We start from the raw sequence: 12,845 nt of genomic DNA, 5'->3' as shown, positions 1-12,845 counted from the left end.
TCTTTAACTTCTTTGGGCTTCAGTTACCTCATCAAGAAAATGGGGATTGATGTTGTGTTCTCCCTCCCACTGAGGTTTGACCTCCATGTGGGACAGGGTCTTTGTCTGACCTGATTGACATGTATCTATCCCAGCGCTCAACAAAAACCCCGATTCTGATTTTCAATATTGAGTAATTGAAATTTGTTAGTTCCACTCTACCTGAATCAAAGCTAAATGAATCCTCCTTCTCTAGATCGGTTTGCTCTCCGGTCCAAAAAAAGTTGGAGAGACATAACGGGAAATTGTCTTTTCTTCCATCTTCATAGTTTTCTACCCTTCTTGCCCTGTTGTCAGGGACAGAAGAGTGAACTAGGTCATGTTTTTCCAGTCGACAGCTTTCATAAGGGGTTTCAAAGATACAGAGTAAAGTTGATGTGGAGAAGAAGGAAGGAACGAGTATTTCGGGCCCGCCGATCCGCTTGTGCGGAGAGCCGGAGGCGAGTAGGTGACAGGAACGAAAGGGCAAGTGGAAGAGAGTGAAGAGCTTTGAAGGAGTTGGGTGTTGAGGAGGGAAATAAGCAAAATCCAGTGCAACCTCTTAAGAAGGGTTGGAGCTTTCAGCATGGCTTCTCCAATCTAAGTGGTCCTTCCAGGACTTCCTTATTTCTCCTCTAACCTTCAGAAGAAGCCAGAAGCAAGGGAATCAGAAAGGCAACTTTTTGTTTTAGGAAGAAAGGTAAAGGGGAAAATTGGGGAATTAGGAAGAATTAAGAACTAGGAAGAAATAGGGAAGTACTTCCAATCCCAGGTCTGCCACTTGTCTGCTGTGTAACCTTGGACAAGTCACTTACCTTTCTAGACCTCGGTTACTTTGTAAAATTCATTCAATCGTATTTATTGAGTGCTTACTGTGTGCAGAGCACTGTACGAAGTGCTTGGGAAGTACAAGTTGGAAACATATAGAGACGGTCCCTGCCCAACAGCGGGCTCGCAGTCTAGAAGATGGGCTTTCAGACTGTGAGCCCTATGTGAGAAATGGACTGTGTCTCTACTGAGTAGTTGGTATCTATGACAGTGCCTAGGACAGTGCTTGGCACATAGTAAGCACTTAATAATTAGGATAAAAAAAACCCAAAACAATAACAAAAAAGATTCAGATATTCTACTCACCCATTTAGTGGAGTGTTGTGCACATAAGTGCTCAATAAATACTGATGTTGATGATGATAACAGTCATTGGGTATGTCATTTCGAAAGGGGAAAGAACATAGGCCTGGAAATCAGAGGACCTGGGTTCTAATCCTGCCTCCATCAGATACCTGCTGTGGCTTTTTTTTTTTTTAAATGGAATTTTTTAAGTACTTGTCACTTAATGTCTCTCAGTTCCCTCTTCTGCAAAATGAGGATTCAGTACCTGTCCTTCCTCCTACTTAGAGTGTGAGCCTCATGTGGGACCTGATTATCTTGTATCTATCCCAGCATTTAGTAGTGTTGGGCGCACAATAAGTGCATACCAAAACCACAATTATCACTATTATTCAAAGAGGTACCATTACTCCAGATTAAGTACCAAATCATACAATCCCTACAGTCAACTCTACAGACAATGAAACTGTCACTGTAAGCTCCTTGTGGGCAGGAAACCACTACTGTTACATTTTACTTTCCCAAGTAGTACGATGTTCTGCATGCAGTAAACACTCAATCCCTACCACCGAGTGATCAGGTGGTTGGTAGTCACCTATTGTGTGACGTGTTGAAGTATTTTCTCTTTCCCTGTTTGAGAGTTTTTTAGGGACTTCATATGTATAAGCTCACAACTCTGGATGAAGGTTTCTGGATTTCCAAAGGCCTGTCAGGCGGGGGTGGTTTAGAAATTTTCTGGCTGCAACTGCCTTGAAGCTAGGGGACTCTTGTCCCGTTACCCATCAACTGGCTGGTCTGAGGGGTGGGAGTTGGAGAGGATGATAATAATTCCAATTGTAGTTTTTGTGAAGTCCCTACTATGTGCCAAGCATTGTACAGATACAGGATCATCAGATCAGATGCAGTTACCATTTTACAGATGGTGAAACTGAGGCACAGAGAAATGACATAACTTACCCAGTGGACTGCCAGCAAGTGCATGGCAGAGCTGGGATTAGAAACCAGGTCCTCTGAATTCCAGGCCTGGGTTCTTTCCACTATGGCAAGTGGATATTCCTGGTTCTAGTATTCCTGGTTTAACCTGAGCCCCAAACTCTATGTCAAAGGAAGAGAATTTTTAGGTGTGGCCACACTCCAAGCCAAACCGAAGTAGGACTACGGAGCTCTTGTGTAGACTGGGAGGCTAAACTGAAGAGACACAAACACTGACCCTGCATTCAGGGCAGTTCTTTAAATTCAACCTCTTCTTGTCATCTGGGTGAACATAACCAACTTGTGTCTAAAACAATCAATCAACCAACAGTACTTATTATGCACTTAAGTTATGCAGGGTACTGTACTAAATACTTAGTGCTTATGGTATAAGAGTGATAATAATTAACAATTGTGGTACTTGTTGAGCACTTCCTGTGTGCCAAGAACTGTTCTAAGTGCTGCAGTAGATAGAAGTTAGTAATAATAATGATGGTATTTATTATTATGGTATTAGAGAAGCAGCATGGCTCAGTGGAAAGGGCACAGGCTTGGGAGTCAGAGATCGTGGGTTCTAATCCCGGCTCCACCACTTATTGGCTGTGGGCAAGTAACTTAACTTCTCTGAGCCTCAGTTCCCTCATCTGTAAAATGGGGATTAAGACTGGGAGCCCCACGTGGGATAACCTGATCACCTGACTGTGAGCCCACTGTTGGGTAGGGACTGTCTCTACATGTTCCCAACTTGTACTTCCCAAGCGCTTAGTACAGTGCTCTGCACACAGTAAGCACTCAATAAATACGATTGATTGATTGATTGTATCCCCCCCAGCGCTTAGAACAGTGCTTGGTGCATAGTTAGCGCTTAACAAATGCTATTATTATTATTATTATTATTATTATGCACTTACTATGTGCCACACACTGTTGTAAGTGCTGGGGGAGATACAAGGTAGCCACGTTGTCCCTCATGGGGCTCACAGTCTTAATCCCCATTTTCCATATGAGGGAACTGAGGCACAGAAAAGTTAAATGCCTTGCCCAAGGTTACACAGCAGACAAGTGGCGGAGCTGGGACTAGAACCCATGACCTCTGACTCCCAACCTGTGTTCTTTCCACTGAGCCATGCTGCTTCTCAAGTTAATCAGGTTGGACACGGTCCCTGTCCCACATGGGATTCACGGTCTCCAACCCCATTGTACAGATGAGGTAGCTGAGGCCCACAGAAGTTAAGTGACTTGCCCAAGGTCACCCAGCAGACATGTGGTGGAACTGGGATTAGAACCCAGGTCCTTCTGATTCCAAGGCCCATGCTCTGTCCATTAGACCCCCTGTGGTGGTAGACACACTATGATACCTTAGTCTTAGTGTGGTAACCTATTTTCAAAATTTTGCCTAGTATGTGCTTTGCTATTCAGGGCCAGATTGATGGGTTATTCAGACTCCTTATTACCGATTCACCTTGCTTCTTCTCATTACTTCCTCCCCTAATCGCTTTTCCCCCAACCCACATTTCACTACCCCCGCAGATCTCCATCAGAGGAGAGGTGAAATTATAATTCATTCAGTTGGGAAAGGGGTGAGTGGGAGGAGGTGGATGAATGGAGGGCCAAAATAAGGTTTGGGAATTAAAGGAGGATTGCAATTATCCATCTTATCTCTGTCAACATGGACAATCAATAGGTACCTGCATTTTGAAGTAAGAGATTTAAAGATTTACCAATTCTAAATCATTCAGTTGGCGATCCCCTGAGTACATGGCACTATACTCATCATAGGAAAATTTAAATAGATTGTAAGCTCTTTATGGGCATGGGATATGTCTACTGATTGATGTATTATACACTCCCAAGTACTTAGCATAGTGCTTTGCACACAGTAGGTGCAGAGTGCACAGTTAGACTCCAAGAGACCTTCCCAGACTAAGCCCCCATTTTTCTCAGCTCCCCCTCCCCTCTCTGTTGCCTCAACTCTCTCCTTTTTCTCTACCCCTCCCCACCCCACAGCACTTGTGTATATATGTACATATCTATAATTCTATTTATATTGAAGTCTGTTTACTTGTTTTGATGTATGTCTCTCCCCTACTAGACTGTAAGCCTAGTGTGGGCAGGGATTGTCTCTCTTTATTGCTGAATTGTACTTTCCGAGTGCTTAGTACAGCCCTCTGCACACAATAAGTGCTCAGTAAATATGATTGATTGAATTAATAAGTGATCAGTGAATCCCATTGACCATTGATTGATAGAAGCAGAATAAACTTTCGGTGCCTTCAGAGTTTATATTCTAATGTGACCATGTCCGATTTTTCTTCTAGATCACTCCTGTCCCAGGCACTCATCCACTTTTAGTATTTGTCAACCCCAAAAGTGGAGGGAAACAAGGAGAAAGGTATGGATCCATTTATTTTTTTTCCTCCTTGGATCAGGTGAAGTTGAAGGCATTGGAAATGTAGCATAACATGCTTAAAGCTATAAATTCTGGGCATTTCAGTCACAAAATTATCATTTAATTTATGTTTTAAAAAAGTATGCTTTGGAATATTTACCTTCTCAACATTTGGTGGTGGTGAAATGTACTCTGGCCCAGGAAAGGTTCTACTTTTATTTCCTCTTATCATAGATGCAATTGGCAATAAAAATCTCGCTAATAATAATAATAATAACAATAATAATAATAATAATAGTATTTGTTAAGCATTTACTACGTGCAAAGCACTGTTCTAAGTGCTGAGGGATACAAGGTGATCAGGTTGTCTCACGTGGGGCTCACAGTCTTAATCCCCATTTTACAGATGAGCGAACTGAGGCATAGAGAAGTTAAGTGACTTTCCCAAAGTCACACAGCTGACAATTGTTGCAGTTATTAAAATAATCCCCAGATCACAGGCTTCATCTCAAGGACACAGAAAGACTGATCATGGGTTCAACATTATCATTTTCCCACAGTTAATCTTAAAGGAGATACAGTGCTCATGACCCTTTTTGTTGAACATAAGATACATCAAACAATACAGCCTTATCTGTAACCTGAAAGGGTAGATTGAAAATAAAAATCTTTTCTTCTCTGTCTCAAGTCCCATCTTTTTATGGAGAAATAGAAGGCATCAAAGTGATATTAAATATTGACCTTGCTCTCAACTGGCAGAGAGCATAGCCTCCAAGAGTCACAGGACTCCATAGTGTTTACGTGCAAAGCACATCCTGATGGCATCAGATCCATTTTGGGGGTTTGGAGGCAAATTCTAGACTGTGAGCCTGCTGTTGGGTAGGGACCGTCTCTATATGTCGCCAACTTGTACTTCCTAAGCGCTTAGTACAGTGCTCTGCACACAGTAAGCACTCAATAAATACAATTGAATGAATGAACTGAACTCTAAATCCCATTTTATAAGACCCATTCATTCATTCAATCATATTTATTGAGCACTTACTGCATGCAGAGCACTGGACTAAGCGCTTGGGAAAATGCAATACAACAATAAACAGTGGCATTCTCTGCCCAAAGTCTAGAGATGGGGAAATGAACATCAATGCAAATAAATAAAATTACAGATATTTTCGTAAGTGCTTCAGGCTGGGAGGGGGGAAGAGTAAAGAGAGCTAGTTGGGGTGATGCAGAAGGGAGGTGGAGATGAGGAAAAGTGGGGCTTCTTCTGGGGAGGCCTCTTGGAGGAGATGTGCCTTCAATAAGGCTTTGAAAGGAGGGAGAGGCATTGTATGTTGGATTAGAGGGTGTTCCAGGCCAGAGACAGGACATGGGCTAGGGGTCGGCGGCGAGACAGGTGAGAGCAAGGCACAGTGAGAAGTTTAGTTTTTAAATGCCTACTATATGTCAAGCACTGTTCTAAGCACTGGGCCAGATACAAGCTAATCAGGTTGGACATAGTCCCTGTCCAACGTGGGACTCACAGTCTTAATCCCCATTTTACAGAGGGAACTGAGACTCAGAGAAGTGAAGCGACTTGCCAAAGGTCACAAAGCAGACAAGTACAGGCGGCGGGGCTGGGATTGGAACCCAAATCCTTGTGATTTCCAGGCTTGGGCTCTACCCACTAGGCCACCGAGGACTCAGAAACCTGTGCAGCCTCCCATTGCTGACCTTTGGCCCATTGCTGGAGTGAGCAGCAAAGCATTCCTGTGATGCTACCTAGCAATGCAGGCCTTGGTTAGCCTTGTCACTAGGATGTACAGTAAAACACTCCCATTCCATTGTCCGGCAATGCAGGCCTCGGTCTGTCCCAGTGCTGGGCTACGCAGCAAAGTCCTCTGATTGATTGCACCGCCTAGTAGCATAGGCTTTGTTGGACCCTGTCGTCAGGTGTGCGGAAGAGTGCTTTCTTCATGTTGCCAGGCAATGCAGTCCTTGGTTGGCACTGTTGCTAGAGCCGTCCCTGTTGCCCGGTGACTCTCCGTTCGAAGTAGGCCGAGACCTGCTTCGGTTAGAGAACATGTGGAAGGGGTCCAGGGAGGTTGTGTTTCCTTGGTGACACCCAGGATGTGTTTTTGTGCACCTATAGGGTGGGTTTTCCCTAAGCCGGGTGTAACATGCTGTAATATTGACTGTGACCTCCACATGAGACAGGAACTGGATTCATTCATTCACTCATTAAATCGTATTTATTGAGCACTTACTGTGTGCAGAGCACTGTACTAAGCACTTGGGAAGTACAAGTTGGCAGCATATAGAGATGGTCCCTACCCAACAACGGGCTCGCAGTCTAGAAGGGGGAGACAGACAACAAAACAAAACATGTGGACAGGTGTCAAGTCGTCAGAACAAATAGAATTAAAGCTAAATGCACATCATTAACAAAATGAGTAGAATAGTAAATCTGTACAAGTAAAATAGAGTAATAAATCTATACAAACATATATACAGGTGCTGTGGGGAGGGGAAGAAGGTAGGGCGGGAGGATGGGGAGGAGGAGAGGAAAAAGGGTGCTCACTCTGGGAAGGCCTCCTGGAGGAGGTGAGCTCTCAGTAGGGCCTGGAAGGGAGGAAGAGAGCTAGCTTGGCGGATGTGTGGAGGGAGGGCATTCCAGGCCAGGGGGAGGACGTGAGCCGGGGGTCGACGGCGGGATAGGCAAGAACGAGGTACAGTGGATTTGATTTGATTATTTTGTATCTAGTACCTCGATCTCGGATGTCTCCCATCAACCCTTAGCCATCCTGCCTCTGGCCTGGAATGCCCTCCTTCCTCAAATCTGAGAGACAATTACTCTCCCCCCAACTTCAAAGCCTTATTGAAGGCAGATCTCTTCCAAGAGGCCTTCACAAACTAAGCCTCGCTTTTTCTCAACTCCCACTCCCTTCTGCCTTGCCCTGACTCACTCCCTTTTCTCTTGCCCCCTGTCTCTTCCCCACAGCACTTTTGTATATATCTGCAATTTAGTTTATTTATATTGCTGTCTGTTTATTTTTATTGATGTCTGTTTCCCACACCTCTAGACTGTGAGCTCATTGTGCGCAGGGATTGTCGCTCTTCATTGCTGTATTGTACTTTCCCAAGTGCTTCGTAGAGTGCTCTTCACACAGTAAGCACTTAATAAATACTATTAAATGAATGAATAAGTCACTTAACTTCTCTGGGTCTCAGTTACCTCATCTGTAAAATAGGGATTGAGACTTGGGGGCCCTATATGGGACAAAGACTGCGTCCAATCCGATTATCTTGTATCTATCCCAGTGTTTGGTATAGTGCTTGGCACATAGTAAGCATTTAACAAATGCCAAAATGATTATTATTATTATGAATAGTCAGTGAATTTTTCTATTGCCAATAGGTTAGGAAGAATAGCCGGTAATTGTAACAGTTAATGAATACACCTTGAATGCTTCTAATTTTAACTATTAGTGTAATGTTACAAGTGGATTCACATATAGAGAGATGGTAGATTTGGGGTGAGCTGTTCCCTGAGGTACAGCATGTGCTGAGATGTTCATTCATTCATTCAATCGTATTTATTGAGCACTTACTGTGTGCACAGCACTGTACTAAGCGCTTGGGAAGTACAAGTTGGCAACATATAGAGACGGTCCCTACCCAACAGCGGGCTCACAGTCTCAGACAGGGTCCAGTCAGGAATGTAGAAATGCCCTATCACTCCTTTCCATGACACACTGAGGTGCAGAGCTGGGGGAGAGAGGAAGGAGGAGTCATTTCCAAGGCAACAGGAGTCGACAGATAATAATAACGGTGGAATTTGTTAAGCCCTTACAATGGCCAGGCGCTGCACCTGGATGGTAAAATCAAATCAGGTTGGACAGTCCCTGTCCCATTTGGGGCTCATAGTCTCAATCCCCAATTTGCAGCCAATTTGCAGATGAACTAAGGCCACAAAGAAGTGAAGCGATTACCCGAGGTCACATAGCAGACAGGTGATGGAGCCGGAATTAGAACCCAGGTCCTTCTGACACTCAAACATGGGCTTCAGACACTACACTATGCTGCTTAGCTCTCTGTGTCCCTCTCTTCCCCACACTGACGACTCAAATATTTCAGGAGACAGATGAGGTTTGACGATATCTGCCTGTGCAGGAAGAGGCTGTGTGGAAAGGAACCAGCATAAATGCCATCATCATTATTATCATTATTATTATAAAGGAGGATGAGACGTTATTCTGGTCAGGACTGAAATGGTCACTGATATTTAAAATATGCAGTCATTTCCCAAAACAGTTGATTGGGAAACATTTTGTGAATGCAACCTTGTTTTTACCCCTACTTCTTCAAACATTTCATTTTCGCTAACAGATGTCTTATATTTGCTTGGCTTTCTGATTTTTACACCCTAATCAATGAGTTTTTCGAGCCGCTGGCAAGCAGCAAAAAAAATAACTTTTTCTTCAAGAATTTAGTCTCTCTTTATCGGCATTAAGCTGTGCCCTTATTAACACGAACAAAACCAGTTATTTTTAGTAAATGGTGGTATGGAATAAGTATGCCTGTGAAGAGGGAGCATTTTCCTTGAAAATATAGATATCACATTATTAAACAAAATAGTCCCAATATTCATAGAGATGTGACATTAATTTGCATAATAAAGACAACTGTAATAGCTCAAATTACGATTTTTAAATTGTTTTCCCTCTTACTACTGAGGGTACCTTAACTGCATTAACAAGATACAGAGCCCAAAGTATATTCAGTACAGGTGTCTTGGGATTAAAAAAAAAAGTTTTACAAAGGATTGGAACAAGACTATATAATTTGCACTCTAAATTAGAGTGAATAGAAGAATGAAAGTAAGGCATTATGCCATATGCATTTGCATACAAAAAATTCCTTCTAATTAAAAGCTTATATGTAGGCATATAGATATATATTCATATCTGTACATATTGTTGTCCTTTGAACTTGAAGATGATTCCATTGATGGTGGCAGGACCTATTGGTGTGTGTGTGGCTGAAAAGGTCAATGTGGGGCCTTCGGTGCCTGCTAATTCTGTTGAATTGTACTCTCCCAAGAGCTGAGCACAGTAATCTGCACATAGCAAGCGCTCAATAAATATGATCAATTGATTCAGTTCAAATCACGGTGTTTCCAAAGATGTGTGTTGATTGTGCTAAGAATATAAGTGCCTTTATATAGTCTCCCAACTGCTTGGTACAGTGTTTTTCCATAAGCGCGTTGTGGGCAGGGATTGTCTCTTTATTGCTGTATCGTACTTTCCAAGTGCTTAGTACAGTGCTGTGCACACAGTAAGCTCTCAATAAATACAATTGAATAAATGACCTAATGAATAAACCCCATCGATTGATGTACTGTATTGTGAATGTGAGTTTGGAATATATCAGATGCCAGTTAAAAAAATATATAATGGCATTTGTTAAGCGTTATGTGCAAAGCACTGTTCTAAGCGCTAGGGAGGATACAGGGTGATCAGGTTGTCCCACGTAGGGATCACAGTCTACATCCCAGTTCCACCACTTGTTTAACATAGTTAAACAGAGAAGCAGCGTGGCTCAGTGGAAAGAGCATGGGCTTTGGAGTCATGGGTCATGGGTTCAAATCCCAACTCCACCAATTGCCAGCTATGTGACTTTGGGCAAGTCACTTAACTTCCCTGTGCCTCAGTTAACTCATCTGTAAATTGGGGATTAAGACTGTGAGCCCCCCGTGAGACAACCTGATAACCTTGTAACGTCCCCAGTGCAAAGAACAGTGCTTTGCATGTAGTAAGCGCTTAATGAATGCCATCATTATTATCCCCATTTTACAGATGATCTAACTGAGGCTCAGAGAAGTTAAGTGACCTGCCGAAAGTCACACAGCTGACAAGTGACAGATCCGGAATTTGAACCCATGACCTCTGACCCCCAAGCCCGTGCTCTTTCCATTGAGCCACTTTGTTTCTCTGCTAAGTTAAACCTGTGCTATATGAATTGCCACCATTAACTATACATCTAGGCTGTGAGCTCGCTGTGGGCAGGGAATGTGTCTGTGTTTTGTTATATTGTTCTCTCCCAAACAGTACAGTGCTTTGCCCACAGTAAGTGCTCAATGAAATATAATTGAATGAATCTAGATGAACAGGCTTGATGAATAAGTTGCTTTCTGCAGATGTAATGCCTCATCCACACTCCCACAGTAGACATGATGGGAGTACCCAAGTCATGAAAACCTTGTTCATTCATTCGATCTTATTTATTTAAGCATTTACCATGCGCAGAGTACTGTACAACTATAAACAGTGACATTCCCTGCCGACAACGAGCTCACAGTCTAGAGAACGGGAGACAGACATTATACGAATAAATAAAATGACAGATATATACGTAAGTGCTGGGAGGCTGGGAGAGTGGGGGGAAGAGCAAAGGGAGGAATTCAGGGCGATGCAGAAGTGATTAGGGAATGAGGAAAAGTGCTCCTTGGAGGAGATGTGCCTTCAATAAGGCTTTTGGAGGGGGAGAGTCATTGTCTGTGGGATGTGAGGAGGGAGGGCATTCCAGGACGGAGGCAGGATGTGGGCCAGCAGTCGACGGTGAGACAGGTGAGGTGGAGGAACAGTAAGAGGGATGGCAGCACTAGAGGAGCAAAGTATATGAATGTTGTGGGAAGGGAATGTGTCTGTTATATTGTTGCTTTGTATTCATTCAGTCGTATTTTTTGAGCACTTACTGTGTGCAAAGCACTGTACTAAGCGCTTGGGAAGTACAAGTTGGCAGCATATAGAGACAGTCCCTACCCAATAATGGGCTCACAGTCTAGAAGACTCCCAAGTGGCTAGTACCGTGCTCTGCATACAGTAAGAGCTCAGTAAATATGACTGATGGATAAAATCTGGAGAAGTCATGCTCGCATCACTGGTGTAGATGAGGATGTGATTGCTGGAAAATCCACCCCCTTCCCGCCCCTCCTGTCCTTGCTGCTGTTCCATCAGACACTGTTATAAGTGGTGGGGTGGATACAACGTATCTCTATCATAGTCTAAGAAGGAGGTAGAAGAGGTATTTAATCCCCATTTCACAGTTGAGGTAACTGAGGCCCAGAGAAGTCAACAATAATAATAATAATAATAATAATAGCATTTATTAAGCACTTACTATATGCAAAGCACTATTCTAAGCACTAGGGAGGTTACAAGGTGATCAGTTTGTCCCACGGGGGCTCACAGTCTTAATCCCCGTTTTACAGATGAGGGAACTGAGGCACAGAGAAGTTAAGTGACATGCCCAAAGTCACACAGCTGGTAATTGGCAGAGCCGGGATTTGAACCCATGACCTCTGACTCCAAAGCCCATGCTCTTTCCACTGAGCCATGCTGCCCCAGTTAGCCATAGTTAAGTGATTACCCAGGGTCCACAGCAGACAAGTGGTTGAACCGGGATTAGAATCCAGGCCCTTTTGTCTCCCAGGCCCATGCTCTATCCATTAGGCCACACTGCTTCTGATAACTTCTTGGCTGTCTCTGGGGGATATCGGGATCTTTTGCCTCTTAACTTCCGTCAAGCCTGGTGGTCACAGCTGCTCGTTCTTACTAGTCAATCATCTACGGAAAACATATCTGTGGTCATGTAAGCAGATTCATTTTTCTTAGACACATTATTTGTACTTCTACTTGAAGATGCAAGTGAAAATCCAACATAGTAAAGTATCGCCCACGGTGAGACCCTTATTATAGGAAGAGGAAACGCAGACACCATTGTACTGAGGGGAAGGGGAGCGGGGGAGTATGTAATTATCTTTCGATCTAAGTTCTAACCCACCTGCATGCCTCTTTAACAAGCACTTGTTCAAACAAGAATTTTCTGGAATGTTATAACCTCTCATTAGATTGAAGATGTGCTTGTGGTACGATCTCTTTGTTTTTTTGTGTGTGATATCTGAGGCGTTTTTCTTGTTCACTGGACTCTGATGCATGGTAAAGTAATCGTAGTAGTAGTGGTCATTGTCATATTTAAAAGCTCACTATGTGCCAGACACTGTTCTAAGCACTGGGGTAGATACAAGATAACCCGGTTAAACACATTTCCTGTCCCCCAGGGGGCTCAGAGTCTTAATCCCCATTTTACAGGTGAAGTAACTGAGGCCCAAAGAACTGAAGTAATTTGCCCAAGATCACACAGCAGACAAGAGGTGGAGTGGGAATTAAGAATCCAGGTCCTTCTGATTTCCAGGCCTGTGACCTATCCACTAGGCAACGCTGCTTCTCTAACTTACTGTCACTCATTGTCAACCTGAAAAAGTGCACACTATCTATTGTTATGGATCATGTAGTCTGACACTTTGATGTTCATG

The 12,845-nt window shown here is 43.4% G+C and overlaps 1 protein-coding gene across 2 annotated transcripts in view; it reads left to right on the top strand.

Moving 5' to 3' along the window:
• Window positions 1-12,845, top strand: part of DGKB (diacylglycerol kinase beta) — a 690,045-nt gene that overhangs the window by 229,766 nt on the left and 447,434 nt on the right. For both annotated transcript variants that reach the window (XM_038767652.1, XM_038767643.1), the window contains one exon: window positions 4,419-4,492. In XM_038767652.1, coding sequence (XP_038623580.1) covers window positions 4,419-4,492 — 74 coding nt within the window. The remainder of the gene's footprint in view (window positions 1-4,418; window positions 4,493-12,845) is intronic.

The sequence above is a fragment of the Tachyglossus aculeatus genome, chromosome 2 (genome assembly GCF_015852505.1).
Source record: "Tachyglossus aculeatus isolate mTacAcu1 chromosome 2, mTacAcu1.pri, whole genome shotgun sequence".
Lineage (NCBI taxonomy): Eukaryota > Metazoa > Chordata > Mammalia > Monotremata > Tachyglossidae > Tachyglossus > Tachyglossus aculeatus.
The sequence above is the reverse complement of the archived record's forward strand: the minus strand, read 5'-3'. Positions and strand labels throughout refer to the sequence as shown.